The sequence below is a fragment of the Aplysia californica genome, unplaced genomic scaffold, assembly GCF_000002075.1.
Source record: "Aplysia californica isolate F4 #8 unplaced genomic scaffold, AplCal3.0 scaffold00124, whole genome shotgun sequence".
In the NCBI taxonomy this organism is placed as follows: domain Eukaryota; kingdom Metazoa; phylum Mollusca; class Gastropoda; order Aplysiida; family Aplysiidae; genus Aplysia; species Aplysia californica.
In genome coordinates this window covers 101,776-122,356 of record NW_004797394.1, presented here as the reverse complement: position 1 = coordinate 122,356, position 20,581 = coordinate 101,776, and the positions used below count along the sequence as shown (strand labels likewise).

Sequence of the window (20,581 nt, the reverse complement as noted above, 5' to 3'; positions counted from 1 at the left end):
CCACAAACACCCAACCCCCTTTCCAATTTTCATAAATAAACGATAAACCTGCAATTATTCCAGCATTATGGGGTAAAAAGCCAAGGAGATTAAAAGTAAGTTCTAAACTCCTTGTAAAAAGCCCAAAGAATATGCCTACGTGTCGTGACCTGCGCATACTCATAATTTAATATGGCAGACCAACAAAGCTGCAGTGTCCTTACGTTCTTTCGGAAAAAGACGCACACAAGTCTTATCAAGCAAACATGAACATGATTGAAAATTTGAGCGCATGCATTATCCTAGAACTAGGCCCACAACGAAGTGTGTAGGCTCAGTCCTAGAACAATATTAATATGTAATTCTAAAAAATAGGCCATTTACATGGATTCCGCTTAAACCGAACTCGTTTTTTTCGAATATCCGAAACAGCAGTTAATCAGAAAGTGAAACAATCCCAAATCTATTTTCTTCTACTTAGATCCAATTTAAAAAGAGGTTTGTATTGAATTTGAGCAACCTCTCTTTAAAAAAAGCGTGCGTGAGTGTGACATGCACGGCACACACGAAACAGTAACATGCGAACTGTGGAGACTGCAAAATACATTGTTATTATATATATATCTATTATAACTGAGCCTACACGCTTCTGTCCTGTGGGCCTAGAGCTCGATATATACGTTCTTATAGTACTCTGAGAGTCAAGCCCATATCTAAATCTATTGCCAGTTTTAAAGAGTCTAGATCTATATCTAATATATATGGTAATAAATAAATGTATTATTACTTTTGTCCCACTAGGTTGGAAAGTAGGACAAGAAACTCCCGCAAGAGTTCAGAGTTCACAGCACACTGATTGTCAATTTGAAAACACACCATGAACGTGTGCAAAACTGCGTTCACGAGACTGACTGCTGTGCTCTTGCATGGTAAGGATTTCGCTTGCATTATCCTTTTTTAATATGTTGCATGTTTAGGTCAAATTATAAGGTCGAGACTTTGGTTTTTAATTACACATGATTTTATGTGTACCGGTATCAAGAGTTAGAACTTCGATCTGGCTGCCTCAATGTTTACAATTCCGGTCCGGTTTTGTTGTTGCTTTCTTTTTCACGAGTAGACTATCTAATATATAGATCTAGATCCAGGTCTGCATTTTGAGCTGTTCAATAAGCATACAAAATTAAGCTTAGGTTAAAGTTTGACTTTGGTCGCATAAAAAATACCAGCAAAAGTGATACTCTGACCTAACAGCTGCCCGTCAATTAACAAAAGGCCTAGGAGTTTGCGCACGACACGACCAGTCGAGTAGGTTGCTGCTGTTGATCGAGGAAATTCCTCGGGTAACCGAACAATACCTTTGCTCGAATAAATTGGGCATATAGTGGTCTCTTGAATATTGAATGAGCCATATCATTGAATGAACGGCGCATTTTGTTGTTGCTTTTTTTTTCACTGCGGTACAATCTTGATCCAGGTCTAAAAACTTCAAGTCCAAGGCTTCTTTTAATTTAGATCTAGTTTGGACAGCCGACGGGTCAGAGTACTGTATTAGCCTAGCCCTGATACGACGACTGGCTACTGGATAGAAAATCATCTAACAAATTATGTCAAAGTTGATACACGCCAGTATACAAGCACCAAAAACTCTTTCTCCTGATGAGGTAACTTTTATACTATGGTGGTTGAAGTTATATAGCGAGGCCCTGGAGAAAAAAACAAACTAGCAACTGCCATAAAACAAGGTCAAAATGTGCATAGGGGGCTCTCGTGGCCTAGCAGTTATAGTTTTGGCCTCTCATTCTAAGGTCCCAGGTTCGAATCTGGGTAGCAGCCGAAAAATTTTGTTCCCTAAAATTGTCTCCTTTCACCTCCTTTCCTGCTCTCTAGCAATGTTCTGTCGTCTGCTTTATCTCCTCATTCTGGCCCCACCCCCTCACCTCCTTTGCCCCCTCCTCTGGGCTCCTGACTCTTTCTGCACAGCCTTTCTATTGCTACTCCTTGGCTCCTTTTTACTGCTGTCTTTCTGCCACACCCCTGATCTTCTGGTAGGAAAAATCTACACCCAGCCTTCTCAGACAAGGGTGAAAAATCTAGGAGGGCCTGTTTGTAAGTTGCCCACGTTAAAGATCTCTTGGTGGTCTAAAATTGATAAGAGTAGGCTTTGGCCGCCACCCAGGCAAATTATGCAGTTGGAGCGCTGTAAAACACTTACCGGGTACTCCCCCAAAAATGTGCATGTTGCCTCGTTAAATTCATATACTGAATGTTATAATAAAATAATGAGTATTTTTTTCTCAAAACTCAACATGTTTTGTATTTTTATTCTTTAAAAATTTTTGTTTGTTTGTTTGTTTGTCTGTTTTTGTTGGGTTTTTTTGGTGTTTTTTTAAAAGGATTAAGCATTTTAATTTTGAGCATATATCCAGTTTGTAACAGTTTCTGTCAGTCCCGAGATACTGCAAATGTAAGAAGTGCCTTAGAATAGATCTACCGATCGTCGAGAACTATTTTTGTTCTCTCTTCAAGTCAGAGGGTATCCCATGTGATTCCTAGCGCATGTATAACATCTGGTCACAGTACAGTAGGTCAGATCATGACTTCTATTAAACCAGTGCACATATAATCTCTTCAGTTTTGGCAGAGAATAAAACCTCTCAACATTAATTACTTTTTAAATGAAGGAATAGTCAAGCCTCGTTATACTGCTAGTCCTGCTTACAGCCAGGTTTTCCCAATGTACGAAAAGGAGTGCTTGTATATAAACATAGTATTAACTCCTTCACACCGCCATTCGCCAAGTGTCTGAGTTGTATGGTCCTTATTTACCATAGTCCTTTTTTTTTAGAGCATGTAAATTTGAGCAGAGAACTAGTGGCGAATCATCACCACCATTGTCTGTTTCAGACCTGGCCCTTGAAGAAGTAAGAAGAAGAAGAAGAAAAAGAAAAGAAATAAATCCCACTTGGTTCACCTTATTATTCATTATGGCAGGTCAGGTTAAACCTTTCAGTTAATGGCTTGCTGGCAACTTGGTCGTGCACATTTAAATGTCATTGTCATCATGTGCAAGGCAAGGTATATCTTTCTTCTACCGCCTGTCTTCTACCGTACTTTTGTTTTCTTCCTTTATTTATTTTTTAACCTTAATTCTCATTCTGCCCCTTGCCCCTTTCTGTGTTAGTCTATTACACAGCTATGAAAATTTTTCAAATTTTTATTTTAAAAGGGGAAATATTTAAAAAAAACTAAAGTACATTTTTAAAAAATCATTAAAAAGGGGGGGGGGGTGGATTTGGTTAAAAGCTAACCCTATATCACTGAGAAGTCAACTAATCGGTGGATTCATCTCGTATTTTCTACAAGAGCTCAACCCGGACTCCTATACATGTACCGGGTGCCCATTACGGCCAAACGCGTTTGTTTTCATGGCAACCGAGTTGGGCGGTTGAGGCCCGACCAACCGACCCCGTCCGTAATGGGCACCCCGTATTCGCCTAGCCGACAGGCCTAACTAAAACATTTCATTGTTGAAAGGAAGGGGGAGAGGAGGGGCGGCTCCCACCTTGTTGCGCACGTGAATCCGTTTGTAATTCTTCCAGTGCCCATGTTAAAAAATCATGCACGTGCCTTCCTCCAGAGTGGTCCGTTCGCAAGCAAGTTTTTATCGTTCGAGCAAGATTTCTCGAACAGTTCCTCGAGCATTAATCGATCAAGCTTTTGTTTACGTTGAGAAGGTCAAGTCACGAAACGGGCTTAGGCTAAAGTACTAAAGGGAGTATTACAGGTTCAGTCCACTGACAGTTGTCCGTCCTCTTAGTGGTAGGAAAATAACACATGATAGATCTAACAATCTTGGTAAAAATGCTTCTTTTTCGTGATCTAGATCTAGATCTAGAAATATAGATCTAGATCCAGCAAGATAAATAGATTTAGGCTAGCTGCCCGTTTTTACCATGATTGTAATAATTGTATCATGTATTATTTTAGGCATTATTTTATTTTATTTTCATCAAGAGGACGGACAACTGTCAGTCAGTTTTAGCTGATCATGTAATACCCCCTTCGATTTCGAACTGCTGCGTCATGCTCACTTTTGTGACCGGTTATGATCTCAAATTGTTATAGGCCTAGTTTCAGTCAGTCCCGAGATACCGCAAATGTAAGAAGTGTTTTAGAATGGATCTACCGATCGTTTGCATTGCTGTCTGTGACTTTCGTCACAAACCCCCGTATGAAAATTTCAAATTCAGGCATGGCTATCACTATCAGTGACAGTGATCAGCTGTGTGGACTTACTCCGTTACTTTGTCATTATTTTTGTTTTTGGTGCCTGCAACTGAATTTTAATTAGACTTAGACATCTAGATCTCTAGAGATCTAGATCTAGATCTAGTATAGATCTACACTAGATCTAGTTATTTATTTATTTATATAATTATTTATTTTTAAAAAAAAATTAATTTGGGGGGGGGGGCAGAACTATTGATTTTTGACAATCTTCTGGATGTGCACTTTTAGATCTAGACTCTAAGGTCCTCACCTTATTCCGGAAAAAAGGAAATGGGTAGGGTAGGGTTTTAGAGGACAACCTTTCCTAGGTCTACCGACCCTAACCCTACTACTACTACTACTACTAACTACTACTACTACTACTACTACTACTACTACTACTACTACTACTACTACTACAGAGAATCGTTTCATTAGTGGCTTTTTACTTAGCTTTTGAATGTTTTCTAATGTTTAATTATCTTTTGTTCCTCTGTGCATTTCCAGTCAAAAGCACACCTCTTCGGTACTGCCACTCTTCTCAGCTTCTTACACGACACAAAGACATGAGGGTCAAACTTCTGCCAGCGTTGGAGGATAACTACATGTACCTCCTGATTGACGAGGACACGAAACAATGTGCTGTGGTGGACCCAGTGGAGCCAGCGAAGGTATGTGAGACGTTCGTGAGAAACAGCTGGATAATACAAAAATGATTTTTTTAAAACTTTGTATAGAGAGCGAACATTTCCAACATTTCCGCTGAACTGCAAGCTATATGCACTTTACAATCTATTATATGTGAGGCATTGTGGTGAAATCAGGCACTTGTCAAATAATTAAATGGAATAAACAGGCGTTATTCCGCTAGTTGGTAATTTCTGTCCAATTTTCGTTTTTCGGCTCTACACCTTTTATATATATATATATATATAAAAACACATTTTCATGTGAATTTTACCGAAAACTCTTGGTTAAAAGCACAAAATATATGTAATTATTAAGTTTTCAAGGACTCTCAAGCCATTGAAGTTGCAGAACTTTGGGGGACATTTTCTTGCTGATCTTACCACTGAAATCAGAAATCGCAATATATCGTGACTTCTATTCAAGATAAAAGGGTGTTTTTGTCATTGAAAGCATGGCAAATGAGTAAGCTTTCAGATAGTACCAATAACTCCACATGCCCAAAAATAGACGAGCGCCTGATTTCACTGCGTCATGCTCACATTAAGGTACCCCAGGAGACCCTGGAACACTCAGAGACATTCTGGGCTCCCCGGGAAGCATTCAGTGCGAGCGACAGATGAACTGCTCAAACTCAAATACTAATAGAACAAACTGACAAGATCTTTCGCTATTCATAGCCAGGTACCCAAGCCCATCGTGATGAAGTGAGAAAAATTTCGGGTAAAAGTGCCTTTCTCTTTGAAACAATGTTAGGCCCCTGATGGGTATCATGAACCTATGACCTTTCAGCTGTGAGCCCAACGACCTAACCACTAGATCACCAAAGCCATCATATTATTAAGTGTGCTGTATAGTGTACACTGTACATGCTGTTCTAACTTCTCTTTCATACAGCTTCTTATCCCTCTAGGCCTGAGTAGATTATGACAAAAAAGCAATCCTACCATAAATACCGTGTATATATCACATAGTATGACATCTGATAAGATTCAGGTAAACTTGTTGTGTAAATCATATCTTGTTCATCGGATGAAACTCACAAACTTTTTCATGACAAGCACCTAAAAGTTGCTCTTTTTATTTTCTGAAAGCCAAAGTAAGAAAAAAAATTATTCCTGATGAATGTATATAAGAACTATAAAAATGTGTTGAAAAAGTATTTAAATAGTCAAAACTTGAGTCATTAATGTCACTGTTAAAAAGGTTTCGGATCTCATCATCATTAATCCCAATTGCGTGATCCCGGTCAGGCAAGTCACACAAATTTATGAGTTTGTTCCCCTCTGTTCCCAGGTTTATATACTGTGGTCTTAAAATTAAGCCGCAGGAAAAAATTTCTGCTTTTTAGAGAAAAAATTGCGTCTTTCGTGATAATATTATATATGGCAGTAAAACTTTTTTCTGATGAAATGAATGTAATTTTAAAAAAATTGACATCTTGATTTTAAAACCTTTTTTCTGATGAATGTAATTTTATGAAATCGAGGTTTTGATTTTAGTGTGATTAAAGTTTACAAACTTTTATTGCAGGTGCAGGCTGCTTTGAAAGAGGAAAACGTGCAACTGACAACTGTATTGACAACCCATCATCACTGGTTAGTATGTAGACTGTTGCTAGAGTTGTAGTGCTACTCTATTGTCGATGTCGAATTCCCCTTTGATGAAGGGCTCATTTGACTTCCCAACAATCTCCCTGGACGATCTGTTAATTTCAACTTGCCATTCTCCATCCCTGGGGATACATTACATAACGTACAGTGTACAGCGTTGCAACCTGGGGAGTGCGTTCCACTGTGATGGAAAATAACTGATAGCTATCACTCATTTGCTCTTTGGTGAACTGTGGAAAATGTTGTACAAGATTTTTAAAAAAATGATCTTTCCAATGAACATAGCTTTTAATTTATCAGAATTAACATTCGAGGTTTCCGTTACAGATCAACTTTTTTTTTGGCGTGATTATCTTATTTTTTATTATATATAGGTGCTCTTTTTTCTTTTATTTATGTAACTTGTAAAGTAGAACATGACTATAGCGGAACCCGCTATAGCGGGACTTTACCGGAATCCCCCTTTTTCCCCCCATGTAAACTCAATTACTTATGCTTGGATATAGCGGGCAAGGAAAGTCCCGAACTCAGATACAGTGGGAGAGATTGAGCGAGCTCAAGCTGGTTGGTGGGGGGCTGTAGGCGGGTGGACTAGTACAGTGATGAGTGAGGCGGGCAGGCGGTAGGTATAGAGAGAGATGGTGCGGAGAGGGAGATAGTTCCGAGAGACGCATTACGTGAACCACTCCAAAAGTGATGTAGATCTATACAGTAGAACCTGACTAGAACGGCACCTGCTGCAGCGGGACCATCCCTACAGCGAGACCTTATCGGAACCGCCCTTTTTTTGTCTATGCAAATTCAATTACCTGTGCTCGGGTTTAACGGGGCTAGGAAAGGCCCGAAGTAGGATACAGCGGGAGTTGGAGATGGAGGACTGTAGGCGGGATCCAAACAGGCAGTCACAGGTGCGCGTTGTGATTGGCTAGTCCATTAATGAGTGAAGTGGGGCAGGCTGCAGAGAGAGATGGTCTGGAGAGACGCGTTACGTGAGCCACTCCAAAATTTTAATTGATGTGCCATAGCCTAGACGCTCAGTACCGTATAAGAACGTATAGACCATAGCCCTAGGCTAGGCCAAAAAGTAAAAGAAGAGGAGATCGTGTAGTGTGTGATTCCTGATTTATTGATTCATTGAACTGTGATCGTTGATGCTCAGGCATACGCACGCATCCACTTCACTTGTTCTACTGTAGGCATACCGGTACGATAGACAGCACAAGCAACAAACCGAGGAAACGATGGCTTCCAACAAAGACTAAAGGAAATGCTTCTTACTCAAATTAAAAGCAGAAATAGTCAGCGAAGTTGACAAGACAAGGAAGACTAATCTAAAGCGCTAATTTTATTGATATATGGAAAGGATGTAATCATGTGGATTTTTAAACAATTTTCGGTAATTTCTCCTTTGCATTTCTATAGCGGGAACTCGCCTTCAGCGGGATTTTTCTTCTGGAGCCAAAGGTCTCGCTATAGCCGTGTTCTACTGTAGTAGTCACAGGGTCTTTTTAAGAATGATAGCGAAAACGCAACTAACTATAGTGAAGTCAAAACAATGCTAAAAGTATTGAGGGAAAAGTGGCACTAGTATAAGTAATAACCTGGTTATGGTGGGTTGCAAAATTATTTCGTTCATATCATAGTGATGTTGACTTGTGAAGGTCATGTAATCACACTCATGCATATATATTCATTGTCTTCAGGGATCACGCAGGGGGCAATGAAAAACTCATCGAAGCAGTTGGGTCTAAAGTAGTCGTTGGAGGAGATGAAAGGATTGGAGCTCTCACTCGTAAGGTTTCCCATGGAGATGAGCTGAAGGTAATTCTTTTATCTGTGCATGTGTTGTTATCTTTGTCCTGCTCTTAGTGTCTGCTTTTATCAGAGCTGTTGTGGAGGCTGTGTTGTTCTTGTTTCTGCTCAGATGGTGGTGGACAACTTGCTAACATGGGAATGTCCTGCTAGAGAAAGTCGTAGCTCTTTTTAAAAAATGTGTTCGGAAAAGCCTCTGAAATTTTTTTCATTTATTATGTTTAGATGTGAAATTCTCGTGTACCTGAGAACGTCAGACTGGCCGCTAGAAGTAGAAGCGCTGCTCGTCATGTTGGGAAAAAGTTTCAGCACTTGGGAGCAGACATTTGAGTTAAATGAGTTGAGGAATGCAAGGCGGGAATAACAGCATGAAAATATGTTTTTTAAAAATTTAGTGAAATTGCTAGTATAGTATGCATCTGTCTCGCTGGTTTATGCATAATATAGATCTATATATATTTTGCTAATGTTAAGGTGCTGATTACGAATATGACATTAGATTTTTAATCGTAATTAGAAAAAAAAAAATTTTGTTTGCTCGGGCTGGGCCTATGTTTTGATGAGTCACCAGACGACCAGACTAAAACGTCGCAAGTGGCATTCCAACTGAGCCGACTGTTGTAAGGAGAAGTTGAGTCGTTTCGGGGGACTCATGATCCAAACGGCTCACCTTTTACTTTGGTAAAAACTGGTGCTCTATTTCAATTACAGAATTCGCTGAGAGATGGATGACTTTTAGTCTGTTGGGTTTCTCGTTTGGTGGACATGTGGACTAACGTTGATGTTTCAGATGTAAATGGTAATCTTCTCCTGGTTTTAACACTCTTATGTCAGTGTTCTTTCTTGTTCTATCTGCTGTAATACTTTACTTTACTTTTACTTTTTCATCCTTTGTTGCCGTTAAGCGTCGAGGGGAGATGCAGTTTTCTATGGTAGGCCAGCTCCGCAGCTCTTTCAGTTGTGATGTTATGTTTTCTTAGGGTTTCCTTGACACCCTCGATCCACCTTTTGCGTGGCCTTCCTCTTCCTTTATAGCCTTTATTATGGTGTTGTAGGCTCTCAAGGCTGGCTGGTCAGGTGACATGCGTAACAGGTGGCCAAAGCATCTGCTGTAATAGTCAAGTCCAATTTACATTATTTATGATTGAAATACATTTTATTTATTAATTCTTTTCATTTATCTGACCAGATTGGGAGCTTGAATGTGAAGTGTCTGTACACCCCGTGTCACACATCAGGCCACATCTGTTATTTTGTCACTGGCCCTTCAGGATCTCAGCCTGCTGTTTTTACAGGTACACTTTTGTTAGAGGGGTAGCTCTCACTATATTTTAGGTACCAGAAACTACATTTTCAAAGTAGCTGTATGCCAAATTTATCTGTGTCATATGAATGGCTTATGTCTCCTGACGATTATTTATGGAACTATTCTTTTACCTCTCAGTCAATTTTAAAGAAAATGTCAGCTGTTTTAATACAATCAAATGTTGCAAAGTTCGCTAACTGGCTGCAACCCCATGTTTGGCAGGTAATTAAACAGAACCAAGTGCACCAAACATCTACACATTAACTAGGTACCAGAAACTAAATTTTCAAAGTAGTTGTATGCCAAATTTATCAGTTTCATCTGAAAGGCCAATATCCACTGAGCATTTTGGTACCATTCTTTAACCTCTCAGTCAATTTTTAAGAAAATGGTAGTTGTTTAAAATTTGATCAAATTTGTTAAAGTCAGTCACTGGCTGCAACTCCATGTTTGACAGACAATAAAAGAGTACCAAGAGCACTAAATATCTCCACATTAACAGAGTACAATCACTATAACAAATATATGGAGCCTAATTTTTTTCAAGACTGTGAGATCATTACAAATCAGTACTTTATCGCCTCAAACACGATGATCTGTCGTTATTTCGACAAAAACACTGAGCGTTGACCCCGCCGGCGCCGCACCAGGCCCCGCCGCGAGCGAGTCGGCTTATACTGTACTGTACCCTGCGAGCGGGGTCACATGCTTTCTGAGTCTCGCAGAAGGATTGATGAAAAATAATTCCTAGGGATTACTTTATTCTAATAGGAAATAAACTGATCTTTTATGAGAAATATTTTTAAAGCCGGTATTTGACATATTATGGGTAAAAAGTGATCTTTAAACATTTCGACAGTATTTTTAAAAGCTTTCTATTTAGACGCCAAAGGCAAAACACATACCACGGGAAAGCCCATTTAAAGCTCTACAGTTCTCCGCCAATGAAAAGACGGTATTTAATCATTCCTCGTTCCGCGAAGCATTAGAATGCACCCGTGTCAATTTTTCAACCGGCCGACCACGCATTCCGACCGCGAGGGGCTTCGCTTTCGTCGGCGATTCTCCAGCTCCTACTAATCGGACATAAAAACAACTTACACCATTGTAACGAGGAAAAGCTGAACTTTTACAAGGTGTACGGCACTTGGTGTTTTATAGTGAAAGAGCAAAGAAACAGCAATCGGAATTACCCCGATACCACCGATACCACGCGGTCGGAAGGCTGCGAGGCCGTGTTTACGCTACCTACATTAACAGAATACAGTCACTATAACACAGTATGGAGCTTAATTTTTTTAAAGACTGTGATATCATTGCAAGTCAGTATTTTATTGCTTTAAACTTGACGACCTGTTGTTATTTTTAAAAAAAATGAAGACACTATCGCAGCCGCTGTTGCACCGCCCCCCACCCCTGTGGTGAGCGAGTTGGCTCTATCCTGTAGTTGCTAAGTGCTCCCTATGTTGGGGGTCATATATACTTTCGTAGTTTCCCGGAAGGATTGATGCTAAATAATTCTGAGCCGATGACTCTACTCCAATAGAAAATGAACTGATCTATCTGTTGGTGCCGTTTTTGAGCCGATGTTTTACATATTTCGTGTAAAAGATGGTTTTGAAAACTTTGACGCTATTTTCAAAGGCTTTCTATTTTAACGCCAAGGGCAAAAATTTACCTTTAGAAAACCTGTTCAAAGCTGCATAGTTCTCCGCCAATGTAACACTGGTATTTAATTATCAATCTTTCCGTGAAGCATTTGAATGCATGGGTGTCAATTTTTTAACTGGCCGACCTCACATTCCGCCTGCGAGTGGCTTCGCTTTGAATGGCGATTTTCCAGCTCCAAATACTCAACCATACAAACAAGTTACACCGCTATTAGTGTTAGTACTGTTACGAGGAAAAGCTGAACTTTTTCATGGTGGGCAGCATTTGGTGTTTTATAGTGACAGAGCAAAGAAACAGCAGTGTGAATTACCCCGGCGCAGTTCGGGTGACCAGTCAAAAGACGTTTTTCAGTCACCCCCCCTTCCAAACATATCACTCTTAGTCCTAGATCTATGTTTCCATCGACAGCAGGGTGGGTTAACAGTCTCCACCGCTCTCTTTGTTCTGCATGAGGAACAGTATTGCGCAGTATAAATGCTATTTATTATTATTATTATTATTGCCAAATCCTGTTGTCTAGACTTGTTATGCAAGCTGTGTAGGCTGCAACGGAAATTTCCCTGTCAAGCTTTACCTATCGGCGTGTTTCACAGATCAAAGAGTGCGTTTAGAGGAGGTGACCTTACATTTGTATGTCTAAATCATATTATAGAGTAAAAAAGCCCTGGTCATATGATGGTAGAGTGCATTTGAGTGGAGTGTTCCTTTGTATGGGGTGCATTTATGCGGAACGGAGACTACTGTACCAGTTCAAATTATAGCTATTTAGCATCCCTCAAAACAACTTTGTTTTTGTCTTCATTAGGAGACACCCTCTTTGTCGCTGGATGTGGCAAGTTTTTCGAGGGCACCCCAGGACAGATGTACACAGCCCTTGTAGAGATTCTTGCAACTTTGCCTCCTGAGACGGTAAGTACAGCACTTTAGGCCTTTATTAGGCTCCTGGTACTCTAGATTTTTATCACAATTTGTGTTTTTGTGTTTTTGTCAGCGAAAGATGTTGTCACTTTGTTAGAGTTTTTTTAGCATTTATAATCCCAGCTTGCACTGTTTTAGAGTCTTCTGATGTAAGAATAGTTGCAAAGCACATAGAGCATCCGTTAGAGCATGGATGTGTGGTATAAATTTATGGAATTATTATTATTTGCTAATCCTGTTTATAAATCCTGCCATGTGAACACTGAAGTGAGTAGATATAAGAATGACAATGCTGTAAAATTTCATCCTTTGGCAGAAATTTATATTGATCCGTACAAAGCATACATGGGGAGAATGCTATTTTTACAAGCGTTATATATGGATTGCATGGTGTTAAATGAACGTTTTACCAACCAAGACGTTTTCAATATTTTTGTTCGACCTAGTTAAAATTTCAATTCGAAGCTGCTGTCACCAGTGTCACAATTGCTTTCGATTGATGTCCGAGTTACCAGCAAAAATGCTTACAAATTTGAATAAAAATTCCCTGCATAAAGAATTACCATTGTAGCGAAAATGGTCATTTACATCTAGTATGATCTAGAGTCTGTTGCGGGTTCTGACTGTGACAGATGGCACCAAATAAACCAGTGAACCTTTAATTATTCATTATCCTTTATTTTTTCTGTCAACCAGAAAGTCTACTGTGGGCATGAGTACACAGTAAGCAACTTCAAGTTTGCTGCCACTGTTGAACCAAACAATTCAGAATTGACCGCAAGAATGGACCTCGCTCAGGTTTGTTTTACTGAAAGTGGATGTGTATATAGCAACAGCAGCCAGAACAGCTTTTTTTGTCCATTCCATTGAATTTCACTTACCTCCATCTCACTGATCTGTGCTCCCCTACCCCCACTCTCTTTCTTGCTGGTTGATCACAGTTGTATCCTTCGGAGAAATGTGGGCACTTCTGTACTGTCTGTTCCATCTTTCCAGTGACATACTATTACTTTTATATTATTTAGACTGTTGTCATCTTGTGTACCAATTCCCTTTGGACAGATTATGAATATGATCAGAAAGTCGACAGAGTTATGATTGCATTTTGATTGTCTTTTTCTGTTTAATTGCTTTCTATGTATAGTCACATATTTTATCCTGTGTAGTAAATGTAGGTAACCTTGGGAACAGAACTCATCTCAGAGCAAAATTCCATTTGATTTTCCTTTATTGTGCTTTGTTTGAAAGAAAAAAAGTATTTTAAAAAAAAAGGCTTTCATATATTTCGTGTTGGGGAGCAAGAAATTAATTAAGATAATGCTATTTATACTGAGATTCACACCATTTGTTCTGGGGTGTGTGGGGGCTCCAGTGGCTAAGTGAGTAGTGAGTTTAGACTCAAGCAATGTCAAGCAAGTGTCGGTGACACAGGGATCAGGGGGTGGTCATTGGGCTGTGTCCTTGAGCAAGACACGACAACCCTAGCTCAAAATACAGGGCGCTGCACAGTGGCGACCGACAGTGGCATTGTTTGTAAACTGTTCTGTATTTGTGTAATAGTGTGTATTTATGTATGTATTTATGCATGTAAGTATTTATGTATGTACGTATTTATAATTATGTATCTATGTATGTAGGTTTGCCATTGTAAAAACAAAGTGCCCTTCTGGGACAAATAAAAGTGTAATTTTAAAGTTTCTGAGCATGCATTCTTATTTGTTGTTCTCAGAAACAAAGAAATAACAAAGAGCCTACCATTCCATCCACAATCGGAGATGAGCTCTCTTTCAATCCATTCATGAGAGTCAGGTAAGTGCTTATTCACAAAAGAATGCTTTTTTTCACTTGCATAAGTCACTTGTATAAGTCATTACTTTTATGGAATTTAAATTGCTTGCTGAGACCAATTGTACGGCCTCTTCTAATTTCTTGAGTTAATTCAATACTGGGGGAAAAAAGAAAAATAAGCCGAACAACTTTATTCAGTTTACCTCACATGAAACCATGGCCTTGGAATTTGACAGACTCAAATTATTGCTCAAACTCAGAGAAAAGCAATAACTTGAATGGCTCAATTTAGTAGACCCACACACTATGAGAGTTGTAACAACTGTGAGCAGGCAAGATGCAGTGACAATCTAAAAATCAGATGATGCTTGTATTTTCTTTTCTTTTTTTTTTCCACAACTGACAGCACAGAGACAAGTCCTGAGCATTGAATAAATTTTATTTGCACGGCGACATTGCGTTTATACTGCACAACCTGCATGTCACAAATGTTGCGTTATCAGACAACTGCTGGCAAACTTCTCGGTGGTAACGAAAGCGAAAGTAGATCTTAAGTTTCCCGATCGAGCCTCGGTGTCACATACGCTTCCGCCTGCCGCCATAGCTGCCCATTCGCGTGAAAGTGAAAAGTATCCGGACGCAGAAAAGCTGAACGAATATAATATGACGATCGCGACCGGCAAACATGAACTTACTGACCTTATCGGACTTGGTTTTCAAATTCCAGTTCTGCGATACTGATACTATTTTGACAAAAGATGGGACTTGAGATAATTAGGTTTACTCACCCAAGCTGAATCTCGTATTTTTCGCATTCCATGATGCGTATTTTTTCATTGAAAGTTGTATTTGTGTATTTTCGGCAAAAATTTGTACTAAAATACGTAAAATCGTACTGGTTGGCACCCCTGTAAAAGGCTTTCTAATTAAACGCCAAAGGCCAAACATATACCACGAGAAAGCCCGTCCAAAGTTCTACAGTTCTTCGTGAATGAAAAAGCGGTATTTAATCATCAATCTTTCCGCGAAGCATTTGAATGCACGCGTGTCAATTTTTGAACCGGCCGACCGCGCATTTCTTCGCTTTCCACTGCAATTAGTGCGATTCTTAAGCTCCTAATAATAATAATCGGACATGTAAACAACTTACACCATTGTATCGAGGAAAAGCTGGACCTTTACAAGGTGTACAGCATTTGGTGTTTTATAGCGATATAGCAAAGAGACAGCGATCTGAATTAATCCTATTTCACCGATACCAGGCGCTTGGAAGGCCGCGAGTGTCCGTGAGGCCGTGTTCACCCTCCCTATTAAAAGAGACAAAGTAGGAAAAAACGTGGTTTTAAAAATCCCTGTTATTACCAGGCCTGTTATATATGGTTTCCACTGTGGTGAGATTGAATTAGGTACCAGAAACTAAATTTTCAAACTAGCTGTATGCCAAATTTATCTGTTCCATTTGAAAGGCCTATATCCACTGAGCATTTTGGTACCATTCTTTAACCTCTCCGTCTATTTTTAAGAAAATTGTAGTTGTTTAAAATTTGATCAAATTTGTTAAAGTCAGTCACTGGCTGCAACCCCATGTTTGACAGACAATAAAAAAGTAACAAGTCCACTAAACATCTCCACATTAACAGAGTACAATCACTATAACAAATATATGGAGCATAATTTTTTTCAAGACTGTGAGATCTTTACAAATCAGTATTTTATTGCCTCAAACACGATGATCTGTCGTTATTTCGACAAAAACACAGAGCGTTGACCCGGCCGGTGCCGCACCGGGCCCCGCGGCGAGCGAATCGGCTCTATACTGTAGTGTACGTCACATGCTTTCTGAGTCTCGCGGAAGGATTGATGTAAAATAATTCCAATTTAATTACTTTATTCTAATAGAATATGAACTGATCTTTTAATTAATAGTTTTTATAAGCCGGTATTTTACATATTTTGTGTAAAAAGTGATCTTTAAACATTTTGACGGTATTTTTAAAAGCTTTCTATAAAGACGCCAAAGGCTAAACTTATATCACAGGAAAGCCCGTTTAAAGCTCTACAGTTCTCCGCCAATGAAGAGACGGTATTTAATCATCCCTCGTTCCGCGAAGCATTTGAATGCACGCGTGTCAATTTTTCACCCGGCCGACCTCGCATTCTGACCGCGAGGGGCTTCGCTTTCGTCGGCGATTCTCCAGCTCCTACTAATCGGACATATAAACAATTTACACCATTGTAACGAGGAAAAGCTGAACTTTTACAAGGTGTACAGCATTTGGTGTTTTATAGCGAAAGAACAAAGAAACAGCGATCGGAATTACTCCGATTTTACTGATACCACGCGGTCGGAAGGCCGCGAGTGCCCGCGAGGCCGTGTTTACACTACCTAATTGAATACTGAAAAAGCAGGTGTATTGAAGAGGGACTTGGTTATCAATCTGAATTTTGAAAACGACTTGGATTTTAGATCCAAAATCGTGAGTATTACTATTACTATTACATGTGTTTTCACTCGAAAAATACGCCTTCAAGACTTTAATTCTTGCAAAGAAAGGAAATATGTCTATTTTTAATCTGACAAATTTTAGGAACATAGATTTGGAGGACTGGAGGGGAAATGCGCATTTAATTATGACAGGTGAAAATGACACACTCCGTGTCGTTCTGGTGGAAGGGTGGGGTGGGAGGCGGAAACAACATGGAGCATGTCAGTGTCAGACATTTAACTATTATACCACTTTGCTACATGACAGACTCCCGTCCCAGTAATGTTTCACTGTGTTATTCTTGTCACTGAAATGTTTCCTCAACTCTCCTGCAGGGAAGCTTCCGTGCAGCAGCACACAGGCCAGTCAGACCCTGTCAAGGTTATGGGGGCTTTGAGATCAGCCAAAGACAACTTCAAGGCAAGATAAAGTGGCAGGATGTTTGAGACAGATGTTGAAGCCAAGTTGGAAAAAGTTTTGTACCATAAATTCTTCGCATTGTTGTCCTATTGCTCAATTCAATTTAGAAGAATTGGGGGGCACTATTAATGCTGTGATGAGAGTCATAACTTTTGTTAGTTTGAGGAGTTGAAAGGTCTGTTGTATTTTTCCTTCAAGTGTTATCATTTTTTACCTGTCCCTGTCGTTTTATGCAAGAAAAATTCTGAAATTAAGCAAAATGAGCCAAAAAATGAGAAATTATGCGATTCTGTTAATTTTAACGGAGAATGACAAAGAAAAATTATCAGAAATAATGCAAAAAATGATCAAATTTTGCTAACTTATGCGGGGTGCATAAAACTAAGGGGACAGGTTTACGGTATCTGGTCTGTGTTATTTTTACTATTCTTGAGGATGTCATTTGATTGTTTTAATGCTTTTTTTACATCCTGACAAAGATATTTTTTGTTCTCTGCATCTCCGTTGGGCTACTTGCTTAACCTGAATAAAAGAGGAACTAACTAACTCACTTTGTACTGTCTTTATTTGTCCATGTTCGTTTATGTTGTTGTTATTTGTCCACGTTCCTTTATGTTGTTGTTATGCTGTTATTGATCCAGCAACTGCTGAGGGCTCATATGACCTTATGCAGTTGCGAGCGCCGTAAAACCCTATACTAAACAAAAAACTAAGCAACAGCTGGGCTCTTGCTCTTCTGTCCAATGCCATGTAGTGATAAGTGTGTGTCTGCTGCAGTTGCTGTAATGTTCCATAGAGTGTGTTGTCAATGTTAGGTCTCGGAGGGAGAAGTGTAGCTCTGATGTCATTCAGGGCTGTACAGTGGAAAAGGTGATGTCATTCATTGATAAAATAGTGAACTCGACCACCAGCTGTATATAAATAATTATAGTTCCATTTGGTTTAGACATTGCACCTTTTCATAAAAATATAAAGTTAAGGTTATTTAAGAGGGGAGACATCCAACTGAATGCCCTCTACAATATGACTGAGGCAAGATGGAGAAAAGCAGGGAAACCGGAGACAGTTGATGAAAACCCAGTCAGTGCCATCTACTACACATTCCAGCATTATAAATATGATTATAATACGAGGGAGTTACAAGAAGCCTAAAAATATGAAGGAATAAAGATAGATCTAGAACTTTGTAACTTTACTTTTATTTCTCTACATAGTCACCATGCAGATTAACACATTTCTGCCATCTCTCTTTGACCTTCAAAAGTCCTTGAGAGAAAAATGACCTAGAACTAGAATGGGCCCGAACCATTCTTCAACAGCTTCAATGGCGTCCTTGTCATGGAAACAACTTCCTTTGAGTGATTTTTTAAGATTAGGAAACAGGAAAAAGTCTGACGGGGCTAAGCTAGGTCTCGTGAATAAGCTGGGTGTGGCAGGATTTCAAAGCCGCACTGTTCTGTTGTCTGGACTGCTTGTTGTGCCCTGTGCACAGGGGCGTTGTCATGCAGTAGGAGGACCTCATGGAGTTTTCCACGCCTTTTTCTCACTAAATCGGACCACAATTTTATCAGCAAATCCGAGTAGTAGTAGTAGTCTCTTGTGACTATTTCTATTTTCCAGATAGTCATTATGATACCTTCACACTCCCAGAAACACGACAGCATGACTCATGACCTTTCCACTTGGCGGTGTTACCTTTGCCTTCTTTGGTGAGGAAGAAGAAGGGGTTTATCCATTGCATGGGGGACATTTTTTGTGCTGGATCAAAATGTTAAATCCATGTTTCATCCATAGCCACCACGTTTTAAAAGAAATTTGTGTCATTGGAATCAATTCGAAGGAGAGTTTTGCACTAGGACTCGGCCCTCTGCTTCTTTTGCTCACTTGTGAAAAGGCGGGGTACCCACCGCCCGGACACCTTATTCATGTTAAGATGGTCATGGAGAATCGTTTCAGTTGACCTTACACTGCCATTTCACTTGAGAGCTGTTTTAGTTATTTTATACGTGTCGGTCTTGTAGAACCAGTTTCTTCACTATGGATTCAGAGATGCCAACCACAGAAAACCGAAATGTCAAATGAGTATTGGGAAATATGATAATGTGTATTTTCAGGGGAAAATGTGTATTCCCCACGACCGACCGACCAACCAACCAGTAATAGCAAAATGATCAGGGTGTCCAGCAATATTTCCTGAAAAAAAAATTACTAGCTCACCAGCTCGAAAAAGGGAGCACACACGCGTACAATATACATGTATCCAGTCAACAACATGTTAGTGTTCAGTGTCGTACTGGGGTCTTGTTTGACTTAAGTATTTCAGTCTATAATATAATATTCCCCTCTCATTATTATAAAAAATAAATCCTGCTTTGAGAGTTCGGAAGGGCCCAGAACAAGAATTTCGACTATCAAGAACCAGTCTGGGTGTCATGATTCATATTATGAACTGACATACTCAAATTATTGCTCAAACTCAGAGAAAAGCAATAACTTGAATGGCTCAAGTAGACCCGTGCACTGTGAGAGTTGTAACAACTGTGGTAGGGCAAGATGCAGTGACACTGAAAATCTGCCAGTCTTGAACAGAAAGCTACAACATACACCGTAGGTATAATTTACTAGAAGATTCTAGATCTATTTAGATCTATTACCCATCCAATGAAACGCGAACACTTTATTTCAATAACACAGACTTGCAAAGTGTGAGGAGTCCCGATTCCGCACACGGCCTGCACCAACGCACGCTTTGCAGAAAGCTCTAATCAAAATTCTGAAAGTTGCTTCCAAGTTTTTGTCCTCTGGAGTTGCCTTATAACCCCCCCCCCCCCGATAGTATCTTCTTAAACCCCCAAAAAATCAATAATCTCCTCTCCTATTCCGTAGTCATATACTTGGCAACGCCGTTACTCCCACCAAAGACGGTCTTTGCTCACACGATGCCGCATTTATTTGTGATGCGAATGCGTGCAGGTTCAGTGACCGGTCACGATGGCGAGCCAGACAATCTAAAAATCGGACGACGCTTGCATTTTCTTTTCTTTTTTTCCCCACAAGCGACAGCACAGAGACGAGTCCGAGTATTTAATTTTATTTGCACGGCAACATTGCGTTTATACTGCACAACCTGCATGCCACAAACGTTGCGTTAGCCTATCAGAGAACTGCTGGCAAACTTCTCGGTAGTAACGAAAGCGAAAGTAGCTCTTGATTTTTCCTGATCGAGCCTCGGTATCACATGCGCTTCTGCCTGCCGCCATAGCTGCCTATTCGCATGAAAGTGAAACGTACTCTCCGGACGGGGAAAAGATGAATGAATATAATATCACGATCGCGACCGGCACAAATGAACTTACTGACCACATCGGACTTGGTTTTCAAATATTCCAGTTCTGCGATACTGATACTATTTTGACAAAAGAGGGACTTGAGATAATTAGATTTACTCGCCCAAGCTGAATCTCGTACTTTTCGCATTCCAGGATGCGTATTTTTTCATGAAAAGTCGTATTCGCGTATTTTCGGCAAAAAATCGTACTGGTTGGCATCTCTGTGGATTCATTCTTTTCAGTTACGGTACTACAAATGATGGGCGCCTTGATTTTAATTTTCTTACCTAGTATGTCACA

General features: G+C 39.8%; 1 protein-coding gene across 1 annotated transcript; it reads left to right on the top strand.

Annotated features, from left to right (window-relative positions):
* Nucleotides 1–780: 780 nt before the first annotated feature.
* LOC101863738 (hydroxyacylglutathione hydrolase, mitochondrial) lies at nucleotides 781–17,498 on the top strand (the record flags this gene model as incomplete). The annotated part of the gene is given in 9 exon segments (XM_005096232.2): nucleotides 781–908; nucleotides 4,759–4,922; nucleotides 6,472–6,536; nucleotides 8,255–8,372; nucleotides 9,553–9,658; nucleotides 12,146–12,249; nucleotides 12,955–13,056; nucleotides 13,988–14,067; nucleotides 16,868–17,498. Coding segments are annotated over 9 exon segments (885 nt in total). The 3' UTR covers nucleotides 16,962–17,498.
* Between the last annotated feature and the right edge of the window lie 3,083 nt (nucleotides 17,499–20,581).